General features: G+C 46.6%; 1 protein-coding gene across 2 annotated transcripts in view; it reads left to right on the top strand.

The window, feature by feature from the left end:
• The window catches only part of LOC120937278 (hydroxysteroid 11-beta-dehydrogenase 1-like protein A), a 40,109-nt gene that overhangs the window by 23,672 nt on the left and 1,047 nt on the right, over positions 1–15,390 (top strand). Inside the window, exons 4-5 of one of the 2 annotated variants that reach the window (XM_040350349.1) lie at positions 7,725–7,913; positions 12,485–12,628. In XM_040350349.1, coding sequence (XP_040206283.1) covers positions 7,725–7,913; positions 12,485–12,628 — 333 coding nt within the window. The remainder of the gene's footprint in view (positions 1–7,724; positions 7,914–12,484; positions 12,629–15,390) is intronic. The other variant, XM_040350357.1, reaches the window with a different exon arrangement.

Raw genomic sequence — 15,390 nt, 5'->3', positions numbered from 1 at the left:
CATTATTTTCTGTAATGTACTGATAAACATTAGACTTTCATATATTTTAGATTCATTACACACAACTGAAGTAGTTCAAGCCTTTTTATTGTTTTAATATTGATGATTTTGGCATACAGCTCATGAAAACCCCAAATTCCTATGTCAAAAAATTAGCATATTTCATCCGACCAATAAGTGTTTTTAATAAAAAAAAAGTCAACCTTCAAATAATTATGTTCAGTTATGCACTCAATACTTGGTCGGGAATCCTTTTGCAGAAATGACTGCTTCAATGCGGCGTGGCATGGAGGCAATGAGCCTGTGGCACTGCTGAGGTGTTATGGAGGCCCAGGATGCTTCGGTAGCGGCCTTAAGCTCATCCAGAGTGTTGGGTCTTGCGTCTCTCAACTTTCTCTTCCCAATATCCCACAGATTCTCTATGGGGTTCAGGTCAGGAGAGTTGGCAGGCCAATTGAGCACAGTAATACCATGGTCAGTAAACCATTTACCAGTGGTTTTGGCACTGTGAGCAGGTGCCAGGTCGTGCTGAAAAATGAAATCTTCATCTCCATAAAGCTTTTCAGCAGATGGAAGCATGAAGTGCTCCAAAATCTCCTGATAGCTAGCTGCATTCACCCTGCCCTTGATAAAACACAGTGGACCAACACCAGCAGCTGACATGGCACCCCAGACCATCACTGACTGTGGGTACTTGACACTGGACTTCAGGCATTTTGGCATTTCCCTCTCCCCAGTCTTCCTCCAGACTCTGGCACCTTGATTACCGAATGACATGCAAAATTTGCTTTCATCCGAAAAAAGTACTTTGGACCACTGAGCAACAGTCCAGTGTTGCTTCTCTGTAGCCCAGGTCAGGCGATTCTGCCGCTGTTTCTGGTTCAAAAGTGGCTTGACCTGGGGAATGCGGCACCTGTAGCCCATTACCTGCACACGCCTGTACACGGTGGCTCTGGATGTTTCTACTCCAGACTCAGTCCACTGCTTCCGCAGGTCCCCCAAGGTCTGGAATCGGTCCTTCTCCACAATCTTCCTCAGGGTCCCGTCACCTCTTCTCGTTGTGCAGCGTTTTCTGCCACACTTTTTCCTTCCCACAGACTTCCCACTGAGGTGCCTTGATACAGCACTCTGGGAACAGCCTATTCATTCAGAAATTTCTTTCTGTGTCTTACCCTCTTGCTTGAGGGTGTCAATGATGGCCTTCTGGACAGCAGTCAGGTCGGCAGTCTTACCCATGATTGCGGTTTGGAGTAATGAACCAGGCTGGGAGTTTTTAAAAGCCTCAGGAATCTTTTGCAGGTGTTTAGAGTTAATTAGTTGATTCAGATGATTAGGTTAAGAGCTCGTTTAGAGAACCTTTTCATGATATGCTAATTTTTGGAGATAGGAATTTGGGGTTTTCATGAGCTGTATGCCAAAATCATCAATATTAAAACAATAAAAGGCTTGAACTACTTCAGTTGTGTGTAATGAATATAAAATATATGAAAGTCTAATGTTTATCAGTACATTACAGAAAATAATCACAATATGCTATTTTTTTTGAGAATGACCTGTATACAGTATAAATGAAAAGCAAGTTTGTATAAAAGCAAACAGTATTAAAATAAATGGTCAAGAAATACAAAGAATTATGGGCCAGATCCACAAAAACCTGGCGTAACTTAAAAAATCCCATTTAAGTTACACTGCCTTAAAGTTTCTACCTAAGTGCCTGATCCACAAAGCACTTATCTAGAAATTTCAAGCTGTGTAACTAAAATTCCGCCGGCGCAAGGCGTTCCTATTCAAATGGGGCGAGTCCCATTTAAATGAGGCGCGCTCCCGCGCCAGCCGTACTGCGCATGCGCGAAGTTACGTTACGCCGAGTTTTGAGGATCGCGACGGCTTAAAAAAGTTGCGTCGGGGAAAAAATAAATAAAAATTACAGCGTCGCTCGGCATGCATTCCTGAGAGGGAGAACTCCATGCCAATTTTCAAAGAAAAAACCGGCATGGGTTCACCCCCCAGGAGCATACCAGGCCCTTGGGTCTTGTATGGGTTGTAAGGAGACCCCCCTACGCCGAAAAATCGACGTAGGGGGTCCCCCTACAATCCATACCAGACCCGTATCCAAAGCACGCTACCCGGCCGGTCAGGAATGGGAGTGGGGACGAGCGAGCGCCCCCCCCCCTCCTGAGCCGTGCCAGGCCGCATGCCCTCAACATGGGGGGGTTGGGTGCTCTGGGGCAGGGGGGCGCACTACGGGCCCCCCAACCCCAGAGCACCCTGTCCCCATGTTGATGAGGACAGGACCTCTTCCCGACAACCCTTGCCATTGGTTGTCGGGGTCTGCGGGCGGAGGCTTATCGGAATCTGGGAGTCCCCTTTAATAAGGGGGCCCCCAGATACCGGCCCCCCACCCTAAGTGAATGGATATGGGGTACATCGTACCCCTATCCATTCACCTGTAGGCAAAAAGTAAAAGTTAATAAACACACAACACAAGGCTTTTTAAAATATTTTATTATTCTGCTCCGGATGCCCCCCCTGTCTTCGTTATTAGCTCAATTACCAGGGGGGGCTTCTTCTTCCGCTCTCCGGGGGTCTTCCACTCTCCGGGGCTCTTCTCCGCTCTCCGGGGGGGCTTCTCCGGACTCCGGGGGGGGCTTCTCCGGACTCCGGGGGGCTTCTTCCATCTTCTCCCCTCTTCCGCTGTTGACTCGGCGAACCCCGGTTCTTCTGCAGCTCTCCGGTGCCTTCTTCTTCAGCGCTGGCTGCCTGCTATGTTTGTGTGTTAGCTCAATTTCTAACAGGCAGCCAGCGCGGTCTTCTGTGGCGTCAGGGTCTTCTCTTCCTTTCTTCCGATGTTGCCTCGTCGCCTCTTGTCGCTGCAATGATGGAAGCGCGCCTTGCATCCCATTTATATAGGCATCACCGTCCCATCATGCTCCGGTAGGTACCCACGTGGTGGGTGCACGTGGGTAGGCACCCACCACGTGGGTACCTGCCGGAGCATGATGGGACGGTGATGCCTATATAAATGGGATGCAAGGCGCGCTTCCATCATTGCAGCGACAAGAGGCGACGAGGCAACATTGGAAGAAAGGAAGAGAAGACCCTGACGCCACAGAAGACCGCGCTGGCTGCCTGTTAGAAATTGAGCTAACACACAAACATAGCAGGCAGCCAGCGCTGAAGAAGAAGGCACCGGAGAGCTGCAGAAGAACCGGGGTTCGCCGAGTCAACAGCGGAAGAGGGGAGAAGATGGAAGAAGCCCCCCGGAGTCCGGAGAAGCCCCCCCCCGGAGAGCGGAGAAGACCCCCGGAGAGCGGAAGACCCCCGGAGAGTGGAAGACCCCCGGAGAGCGGAAGAAGAAGCCCCCCCTGGTAATTGAGCTAATAACGAAGACAGGGGGGGCATCCGGAGCAGAATAATAAAATATTTTAAAAAGCCTTGTGTTGTGTGTTTACTAACTAACTTTTTGCCTACAGGTGAATGGATAGGGGTACGATGTACCCCATATCCATTCACTTAGGGTGGGGGGCCGGTATCTGGGGGCCCCCTTATTTGAGGGGACTCCCAGATTCCGATAAGCCCCCGCCCGCAGACCCCGACAACCAATGGCAAGGGTTGTCGGGAAGAGGTCCTGTCCTCATCAACATGGGGACAGGGTGCTCTGAGGTGGGGGGGCCCATAGTGCGCCCCCCTGCCCCAGAGCACCCAACCCCCCCATGTTGAGGGCATGCGGCCTGGCACGGCTCAGGAGGGGGGGGGGGCGCTCGCTCGCCCCCACTCCCATTCCTGACCGGCCGGGTAGCGTGCTTTGGATACGGGTCTGGTATGGATTGTAGGGGGACCCCCTACGTCGATTTTTCGGCGTAGGGGGGGTCCCCTTACAACCCATACCAGACCTAAGGGCCTGGTATGCTCCTGGGGGGGAACCCATGCCGGTTTTGTTTTTACAAATTGCCGTGGAGTTCTCCCTCGGGAAAGCATACCAAATGCCGTCGCTGGAATGGGCTTTTACAAGGTGTGACTAGTTTACACTTTGTAGAACCAGCCCTAATTTTACACTTGCAAAATAACACTTACGGCGCAAAAAGGAAGCTGGAAAGCTTTGTGGATCGCCTTAAGTGCTAATTTGCATACTAGAAACGGCATTTCGACTCGAAATGCCCCCAGCGGCGGATGCGGTACTGCATCCTAAGATTCGGCAGTGTAATTCAATTACACATGCCGGATCTTCTGCCTAACTTTGGAAAAAGCCTTTTGAGGATCGTTTCCAAAGTTAGACACAGACTGAAAAGCAGTTAAGTCGGAGTATCTCTTTTGTGGATCTGGCCCTATATTCCAAAGCGGGCTAAATGCTGCCAGAGCACTGCAGCCAACAAACGAATAATGAACCAGATATACATTTCATACCTAACAGCCAACTGTATATGTTTATGGCTCAAGGTAGACACCTACTGGTGGCTGCTACAAGTACATCCCTAGAGTTAAATCAGAACTAAACTCTCAATCAACAATACTGTAACTATGTTAAATCCTTATGATTTAAGCATTAATAAATAGATAGGAAGTTATATTATATTTACTTAATTTAAACTTTTTTTTTACATTTCTTTAGTTGCTTCCTGGTTTCTGGCCTAGGCCAAAATTATGTCATTTATTTCAGGAATCTTTATGGGCATTTTTTTCTTTCTTCTGAAGGAGGGAAGGAGGTGCTTTCCTAGCTAAGCACACTCTTCTGCCTGCATGCCTGAGCTAAGGGCAGATTGATTCTAGGAATTAAATACTACATGAATCATCTGCCCTTACTCAAAATGGCTGTGGCTATATATGCTAGGGAATGTTTTTTCAAAGTTATTTCTCAACAAAATAAATCAAGGAGACATGAATGGAAGGGTGAGATTGTTTTAAATACTAAAAATGAATGCAAACGTGTTTTCAGTATGTGGTGCTCAGATACAGTTTAGTTCAACTGTAAAGGAACATATAGATGTTGATATACTTACTGGAGACGTTGTTTTTTTTCCCCCATACACATGATTGCGTATTCTTTGCATAGTGAATTTGTGAAGAAAAATGTCCCTTACAATGTAAAAATTCCCTTACAAAGTGAAAAATGTTTTTTTTTTTAAAGCCTATGGCGTGTGAACACACCCAAAAAAACTCCACCCGGTGCAGAAAAATGTGCACACACATAAAGAGTGTTCACAAAAACGTGCAGACGGGTGCAACGTCAAGTGGTCCTCCTGTGAAGAAGGGACCCAAAACCCTGATCCCCCGGGGCGTTAGGCTCCAGACGGAGACTGAGGTCCGAGCAACCGAAGCCGACACGGACCCAACTTCCTCGGAGGGACTGCCGAAACAGAACCCTTCTTAGTACTAGGTGGGGCTCCCCAGAAGGGAGACCCCATGAGAGCAGGCAGACTAAGCCAGAAGGCCATGTCCACCCACTCCCAAGACGTTCAGGGCTGGCCCGAGGACCGGCACCCTACTAATCACACAGTGACAAAACGTGCACAACAAAAAAAGACAAAAAGTGACAAACATAGGCAATAAATAAAATGAAGTGGGGGAAAGTGATAGTGAAGAGGAGAGTGAAGAAGTGGTCATTGTGTTACACAATGACCAGGCCCTCCGGCCAGGAATAAAACATTTCTCTGGTCCTAGCCAAAAGGCCCGGCTCAGGAGGCAGGTGCTAAAAAAAAAAGCGTGTAGCTGGTGCAGTGACCGTGGTATCTTCAAATCAAAGTGACTCTCACTCACAGTGATTCTCAGATACCCCTGGACTACCATGTAATTTTAAGGAAAGATCAAATTTCAAAGTGGCTGATCCTCCCTTTAGCAGAAATCATATGACCAAGCACCACGCCCCTCAAATATGCGGCTTGCACTGAAAGTAGCCTTTACCAACAGTTTATACCTCCCAACTTTTTGAGATGGAAATGAGGGACACCTATCAGCAAAAGTATGCAGGCATAGGACACACCCCTTGTCACGCCCCCTAAAGGAGAATTGTACAAAAAAAAAACAAGATTGGTTAAATCCATAAATGCTTTTTTTTACCACTACTATTCCTTTATATTGGATTTTAGAATTTACAAATGCAGCTATTTAGAAATTTAGATGAAAGGTTTAGCGCTGGGAAACACTTTTTGATAGATAAAAAGTGCATTTTATATACAACTCTATAGATCAGACCAAAATGAGGGACAAATGAGGAGGAAAGAGGGACATTGCTCCAAATCAGGGACAGTCCCTCGAAATCAGGGACAGTTGGGAGCTATGCCTGAGTTACATGCATCCAACTTACATACGACGCATACTTACAAACAGAGAGAGACAAAAAAAAGTTTTCCTCGACGAGGTTCTTATCAAGCTTGAATCTTGTCAAGCTTTCCTTGCATACACACTGTCGAGACAAAATCTCGTCGTTCTCAAACGCAGTGACGTACAACACGTACGACGGCACTATAAAGGGGAAGTTCGATTCCACTGGCGTGTTAAGTAAAAGTTTGAGAGACGATTCGCACTTTTCAGTCTGTTACAGCGTGACGAATGTGCTATTTCCATTACGAACGCTACTTTTACCGAAGGTGCGCTCCCGTCTCATACTTTATTCTGAGCATGCGCGGGTTTCTAAGCATACACACGAACGTGTTTCTCGTCGTAAACCAGCCCGACGAGAAACACGATGGGGAAATTGAGACTCCCGACGAGAAAAAACAGAGCATGAAAAACATACACAGGACCGTTTTTCTCGGCAAAAAAGCTCTGCCAGCAGTTTTCTTTATTGATTTTTGCCGAGGAAAACAGTCGTGTGTACGAGGCATAAGAGTAATTATAGGAAAAGGGTGTCTCCACTGAAGCTTTATCACCAATCCTTGTTTCTTCAACAACCCAAATTTTTCTAAATCCAATTGTCACAGGGACAAAAAGGCACTTAAAAAAATGTACCTGCTCTAACTTACATACAAATTCAACTTAAAGCGAAGTTCCGCCCATTTAAAAGTCAGCAGCTACAAAAACGGCCCAGCGATGTGGGCGCACAAAGCCTTGCTCCTCTCCACCGCGCTGGCATTGTAACTGTGGGTGCCCGGATGTGGCTTCACAGCTCTGCGCGTTGTGAATGGCCAGGCAATCTTCTGGGACTTGTGATGTGTCCCAGAAGATTGCGGGGAGGGAGCGGGAAAGAGGTGAACATCCTTCAAGCGCCGCGACACCAGGGGAGGAAGTGGGACCTGGGTACCTGTCAAAACTGGGTACCTGCTCCCGCCCCCAAAAATTACATGCCAAATGTGGCACGTTAGGGGGTCACCAGTACCTAACGCGGAAGTTTAATTTTTGGGTGGAACTCCACTTTAAGAACAAACCTACAGAAGCTATCTTGTTTGTAACCCAGGGACTGCCTGTATTGCTTTTTTTCTTTCTTTCTTTTTTTTTATCAAGATCTTCGACAGGTTTATGTTTCCTTGTAAGTATATTACACTTTAAAAACAAGGCGCTTGACATACATATTAACACTAGAGGGAGCAACTGCACAAATTAGAAGGGGACGTAATATTCAAAATATGGCAGTTAGTAAAAATAGGAATGTCACAGCAAAACATTTTTTTCAGTTCAATGTTTAAATAATACTGTGCCTCCAAATTTAAACTATTTGAGAATACACAATATTTTCCCTTCAAAGTTCGCATTGCTGCAGTGATCTTATTCTGCTTTTTGTTTTTATGTAGGTGGCGTGGATTATTTAGTTTTAAATCACGTGGGAGGATCTGGGTCATTTGGATATTTTCAAGGTGACATGAAGGATGTGCTGAGTTCCATCACTGTCAACTATCTCAGTTACATCCAGTTGACATCCACAGCATTGAAAGCGCTGCAAAAATCTCAAGGCAGCATTGTCATTATGTCTTCAATGAGTGGTAAGGTTCTTGAATTGATGTCAAGCTTTGCTTTTGGTAAAATATGTTTTGAATGAGAAAATTGGAAACAGATTTACAGATTAGGGGCCAGATTCTCAAAGGACTTCCGAATGCGAGCCGTCGTATCTATGTGCCTGATTCTTAGAATCAGTTACGCATAGATTTAGCCACTATACGAGTGGCGTAAGTCTCCTACGCCGTCGTATATTGGGTCCATAGTTACGCTGGCCGCAAGGGGCGCTTCCGTAGATTTACACGTCGAATATGTAAATTAGGTAGATGCGCCAATTCACGAACGTACTTGCGCCCGCTATGCCGTTTACGTTAGGCTTACGTCCGGCGTAAAGTTACCCCTGCTATATGGAGTATGGACGTCGGCAAGCGCATCTTTTTACGTCGTTTACGTAAGTCGTACGTGAATGGGGCTGTGCGTAGGTTACGTTCACGTCACAGGCTTTGGGCCTGGCATATCTTAGGGCGTAAATTTGACGTGATACTGAGCATGCTCTCGCATGCGCCGTTCGTTAGGCGCGTCATTTACGTGGTGGGGTCACGGCTCATTTGAATGCAACATGCCCACCTCTTCCAAATTTGAATTACGCGGGCTTACGCCGGCCCATTTACGCTACGCCGCCTCAACTTACGGAGCAATTTCTTTGTGAATACTGCACTTGCCTGTCTAAGTTGCGGAGGCATAGCGTAAATAGGATACGCTACGCCCGCATAAAGATACGCTCTCCTACGTGAATCTGGCCCAAGAAGTATGTAAAGTACAGAATGCAGAATAAATAAACAGCATCAATTGACCCTCAAAAGAACATCTAGAATACATCAAAATGGTAATCAGTTAAAAAAAAAAAACAGGGGTTCCTTCCCTACTATATCCAAAAGATATACTTTAAGGCCCCTTTCACACTTATACGACTTGTCCCGCGATTTGTAATGGCAAAGTAGCATGACAAGTCGTTTCCCTTGATTTCCAAAGACAGCCATTCTTATTAGTACGATTTCAAGTCGTCCCTGCTCTACTTTGGTCTGTTTTTAATGCCAGTTACACAGGCATTCCATGAAATTGCGGCGAAATTGCGGTAAAATCGCGCACATTTGAAGTTGCAGTAGTGTGAAAAGGGCCTTAAGCTGAAAGTGGTTGTAATGGCTGAAGTTTTTTTTCCCTACTTCTGCATACAACGCCCCCCCCCCCCCCCCAATCTCGATTCAGCACTCTCTTGCTCCTCGATGGCTCAGATACAGCAGAGGGAGACATTGGGTCTCTGTCTGTTGGTTGGTTTGTTGCACTGTGTCATATTGGAGGTGGTTGTAGTTATATTATTCACTTACCTAAATAAATCATTATATTTTCACTTATATGTGTTTGGTGTTCCTCTGTTGCTAGCCACTCAGTTCTGATCACACCTGGTACATGACCCTCACCCCAATAATGCAAGCTGAACACTGACAGGATAATCACAAAATCCAAAAATGTGCAAAATATAGAAGAAAATAGTGCAGTGCAAAATTAAATGTAAATATAAATATATATATGTGTGATAAAGTCCAAAATATGTGAAAACAAATTCCGAAAAAACTTTTATTTAAAAAGCATATATCAGGCCACTCACATTTAACCGAGAAACAAATGGCAGTAGTGTATATATGCATACAAACATATGTTTGTCTTTCCAACGTTTTGAGCTTATTAGAGAGCACTTAGGGGGTAATCCACAAAGAGCCGGCGTAACTTAATTTTTCCCATTTAAGTTACACTGCCTTAAAATTTCTACCTAAGTGCCCGATCCACAAAGCACTTACCTAGAAATTTTTGGCTGTGTAACTTAAATTCCGCCGGCGCAAGGCGTTCCTCTTTTCATGGGGGCGATTCCCATTTAAATTAGGCGCGCTCCCGCGCCGGCCGTACTGCGCATGCTCGTGACGTCATTTCTCCGACGTGCATAGCGCAAAATTACGTTACGCCGAGCTTTGTGGACTGCGACGGGTCAATAAAGTTGCGTCGGGGAAAAAGATACGGCGAAAAAAAAAAATTTCAAAACAAAAAAAAAATCGCGTCGCTGGACAGAAAGGTCTGTTTTTACAAGGTGTAAACAGTTTACACTTTGTAAAAGCAGCCCTAATTTTGCGTTTGCAAACTAAAACTTACGGAGAAAAAACGAAGCGTAAAAGCTTTGTGGATCTCCGTAAGTGCTAATTTGCATACCCGAGGCGGCATTTCGACACGAAATGCCCCCAGCGGCGGATGCGGTATTGCATCCTAAGATCCGGCAGTGTAAGTCCCTTACACATGTCGGATCTTCTGCCTATCTATGGAAAACTGATTCTGTGGATCAGTTCCATAGTTAGAAGCAGGGATACGATGGCGTAACAGCAGTTACACCGGCGTATCCCTTTTGAGGATCTGGCCCTTAGATGTGTTTTCTTTATCATTCATGGTCCATATGTTACCGATGTATGAGGAATCTGATCTATATCAAATCTTCTGGCATTTCCACATTGTGAAATCTGCTTGTTTAAACTACCTGGTAAGACAGGAGTCCATACTTGGAGGTGAGAGTAGCCATTCTTACTGGTGGACGGATCACTTTGAGTTTGGAGTTTTAAACATCACCTGGTGAAGATCTCTGGAATTTTGTTCTTATTTGGCACTTTTTTCAGAATTAGTTTTCACATATTTTGGACTTTATCACACACACATATATATATATTTATATATTTTGTGATATTGGGGTGTTTAACTCTTGTGGTAGATGCATTTTCGTGCAGTGAGTCAACACCAAACAGGCATATAACGTTAAGGGCCTGGTAGCCCACGTTTATTAAATGAGGAAAAATAAAACAAAAGTCCACACAGGAATCCCACGCAGGGGTTTAAACGTTATTCAGAGACAACTGAAAATACCAGCCCACCTGGCTACTCTTTAATGGCACTGCTGCCACAGGTACTGGTCCCTCAAACCAGCAGCTCCTCCAGACCCACGGTCCTGGATGCACACAGCTCCGAAGCCCTTCAACGCATACAGCGTCTGTCCGCACACAGCGTCTGTCCCAACACAGAGACACCAGCAGCCAGCTGCACACACTCCACCTTCCTCTCCACTCTGCTTTCACCAGTCTCTCATTATATTGGTTGTGTGCACCTGGGCACACAACCTGCTGGCTATTCATAATACCTGGACACAGGGTTGGAAATCCCATCCCACCCAAGTCTCTGCAGGATCTCCAAACTACACAGCCCAATTCGAACTTAGCTTTGAAACAGAGAAAACTGTTTTGGCAGCTTCCTCCGGGTTTTGCTATGTAGTGTAGTGTGCAGTCCACTGACATGCAGACTCTGTGTCCGTTTTTGCTCCCTTTTTAGAGTGGCATGGACTCTCACTATTACAATTTATATTTACATTTAATTTTGCAGTGCCCTGATTTGTGTTTCTTACTGTGTGGGGGCGTGACTTAGCGTGTGACATCACTGATCGTCATTTCCTATGACAGGGAACAGACAATCAGAGTCAGTCTCACTAGGAAGCACAGGGAGAGGTTTGTTTATACTAACCTCTCCCCGTTCTTCCTCTCTGTGACCCGATCGCTGGACACCGGCACCGATCAGGTCTGCGGTTCCTGCGGGGAGAGTCACGGAGCTTTGGACCGGGTCACGAGCACGCCGCGACCCACAGCTGGGCTCTAAAAGGGGACGTACATGTACTCCCTTGTGCCCAGCCGTGCCATTCTGCAGACGTATATCTGCGTGCGGCGGGTCCTTAAGCAGGTTAAAAAACAAATAAAATTTCCACATTCACTAGGTTCTGAGTCAAATACACCAGCAAAGTGAAAATTCCATTGAAAAATGAACAGCCTATTTGACTTTAGTAAATATATTTAAGTATAGCCTTAGTCAAGTCTATAAGGGCTTAATGTACAGGTGCTTTTAGCACAGAAGAGGGTTTTACTCAAAATAAGCAGCTGGCTTAAGGGGATAGGGAGTTCTAGGTTTGGGTTTAGGTTGGGTTCAGGGCTGTCTTAATGCCCAGGGGCCCCAGCTGCATGGGGGGCCCCTGCCCTTTCCTCAAAGCAGCTGGTCCTTGAGCCCGGGCTGCCCAAAATTGGGGTAGCCTGGGCTGCCCCTCTACATCCCAGATATCCCCCCAGAACTCTGACCCCTCTAAACCCTAGATATCCCCTACCTCCTACCTACGTGATTTCTGTTTACCCGCATGGTCTCCATTGTAGGGGCCAGAGAGCATTACTTTGCCCAGGGGCTCATAATGCTATTAAGACGGCCCTGGTTGGGTGAAGTTAGAGGTATCTGGAGGGCAGATCCTACAGCTTGGAAAATAGGGAAAAATCTTAGAACAGTCCTGAGTTCAGACCTCGGCATGGCCTTACAGAAGTTTTTTCATTATTCTTCTCAGTTTAGTCTGTGTGTTACCATGAAGCTTGGGAAAATATATTTATATAAGTATGTGATAACTTGTAGAAAAGGATTCATTGTTGAAATAAATATGATACATTAGGTAGTTTTAGTCTGAGTTTAGGACTTGATGTACAACTCTTTTCACTCTGCACAGGACGAATTGGAAGTCCATTTACCACAAACTACTGTGCAGCCAAATTTGCCTTGGAAGGTTTTTACAGTTCCCTCCGCAGAGAATTTACACTAAGCAAGAATAATGTTTCTGTCACTGTGGCTGTTCTTGGATACATTGACACAGGTGAGAGAGTTGTCTTTTGGGTTACTATAGTCATTCTTTTAATAATTTCAATAAGTCTTCATGTCATATTTTAAAAGCGGATCCCCCATGCCTATACAATTTTTTTCTTTTGGTGTAGTTTAATGGTTAATAGCATTCATTATATAAACTCACTAGTTTGGTGTCCCACGTCCTCTGCTGTGCCATTCTGTCTGCAATTTACATTTATATTCCGCTCGTTGCGCCGTTCCCATTTTCAAATGTGGGCATTAGAAGCCCACAAGCAGCCACTTCCTTGTTGCGGCGCTCGATCCCACGCACTAGTAACAGGGAGCAGCGGCATCAGCTTCTGTGTAAAAGCTCACACAAAGCTCACAGCGGAAATCACACAATATTTGGTATCACAGCTCCGTAATGAATACTGGGAGCTATGAGAGAAGCTCCCAGAGCACACTGTGTGGTACGGGAAGTGACACAATACCCAAAGAATACCCGCAGTTGTGCAGACTGGAAACAACATGAAACAAAAGGTACTGTACAGATGTAAAAATTAAAAACCTCAGTTTTAACCATTTTTACTGTCGGCAGTATGATTGGGCTAATGTGGAAACTAGGGTGGAGCTCCGCTTTAAGGTGCATGTTTATCCAGACAATATTATAACAAGTTGGTATAAATTACAATAAATATTTATTGATTGCTAAGTTTAAATACTTGCATCCATTGCCACCTTTCCAATGTCCATGCATGGTTCATGCAGCCACTAGATCAGGGGTAGTGAATTAAAATTCACGGGGTTCCGGTCAGAAAAATGTTCTCCTAGCGGAGATCCGAGTGTCATATTGGTGCTATGACTCCACATGATATCCTCCACATCGCAGCCTCCTGTGCACGTCACAGGCCCCTCATCTCAAACCACCATCACAGACTGGTCCCCCACCCATCACAGACTGGTGCTCCCCATCACAGGCTGGCCCCCTCATCACAGGCTGGCCCCCCTCATATCACAGACTGCCCCCCATATCACAGACTGGTCCCCCCCATATCACAGACTGGCCATCCCCATAACACAGACTGGTCCCCCCCATAACAGACTGGTCCCACAACACAGACTGCCCCCCCTCATCACAGACTGCCTCCCCCCCCATCACAGACCTCCCTAGATAGCAGATTTATGTCCTCATAACAGCACGGTACTTCCCCCTCCCCAGACAGCCCTACCTTTTTCACTCAAGACGTGCAGCTCTGGACAATGGGCGGGACTTTTCCAGTTAAAGGTGAGCGATTGATTGCTGGGTAGCAACCAATCACTTGCTTCTTAACTTAAAAAGTCCCACCCTTTGTCCAGAGCAGCCGCGCTTCTCATTTTGTTTAAGTAAGACAGGCGGAGGGTGGAGACACTGCAGCAATCCAAAACCGAAGGGACAGACCAATCCGTGCACAGGGCGCCTGCCATGCTGTGAACATAGCAGCAGGCAGGCAGGTGAGCCAGCGGCGGGGAGAGGTGTGGGACACACAGGAAACTATTTGGCGAGGCTGCGGTCCGGGTAGAATGGCTACTGGGGCCGAAACCGGACCGCGGTCCGCCATTTAGCGGTGCCTGAACTAGATAGTGCTCTGCATATAGAACAAATACAAGTTATTGGCACACTCCAGCTGGGGTTGTATATACTGTAAAGTCCTAATCAGATGGTGATAAGACCACCAATATGTAGTCCATAAGTCCGTAGTGAATGAGTCTTTAAATGGATAAAACACTGACACCTTCTTGTTGTGTTGTGTCTATAAAATGTTTTTTTGAAAAGCCTATGGCGTGTGAACACACCCAAAAACTCCACCCGGTGCAGAAAAAATGTGCACACACATAAAGAGTGTTCACAAAAACGTGCAGACGGGTGCAACGTCAAGTGGTCCTCCTGTGAAGAGGGACCCAAACCCTGTTCCCCCGGGGCGTTAGGCTCCAGACGGGGACTGAGGTACTGTGGTCCGAGCAACCGAAGCCGACACGGACCCAACTTCCTCGGAGGGACTGCCGAAACAGAACCCTCCCAGTACTAGGTGGGGCTCCCCCGAAGGGAGACCCCATGAGAGCAGGCAGACTAAGCCAGAAGGCCATGTCCACCCACTCCCAAGACGTTCAGGGCTGGCCCGAGGACCGGCACCCTACTAATCTCACAGTGAACAAAACGTGCACAAACAAAAATAAGACAAAAACGTGACAAACATAGGCTTAAATAAAAGAAAGTGGGGGAAAGGGATAGTGAAGAGGAGAGTGAAGAAGTGGTCATTGTGTTCAGCAATGACCAGGCCCTCCGGCCAGGAATAAAAAATTCCTCCGGTCCTAGCCAAAAGGCCCGGCCCAGGAGGCAGGTGCTAAAAAAAGCGTGTATCTGGTGCAGTGACAGTGGTATCTTAAATCAATGTGTCCCTCACACACAGTGATCTTCAGATACCCCTGGACTGCCACTCCAGGGGCACATGCACCATAGGCTTTTCCTTCCAAATCTACCCCCCCCCCCCGACCAGCCAGTGCAGCCCTCCACCCCTGCCAGCTAGAGAGCCCTTCAAGGTTTTCTTGGTGAGAACTGCCGCTCCAGTTAGCAGCCTCCACCAATAATAGCCCCTCCAGACCCTCCGTCAACCCGGCGGATTTGCATGGTCCTACCCCGTTCCACCACACAGGGCATTACCAGCTCCTCCTACCGGATCGCTGACAGAGATAGCACTTACACCAGCCAGCCAGAAGGCCAGACTAGAACTCGGCAAAAAGACCAAGATCAAGCGC

Source organism: Rana temporaria, chromosome 1 (assembly GCF_905171775.1).
Source record: "Rana temporaria chromosome 1, aRanTem1.1, whole genome shotgun sequence".
Classification (NCBI taxonomy): Eukaryota; Metazoa; Chordata; class Amphibia; order Anura; family Ranidae; genus Rana; species Rana temporaria.
This window is presented reverse-complemented; position numbering and strand designations above follow the sequence as displayed.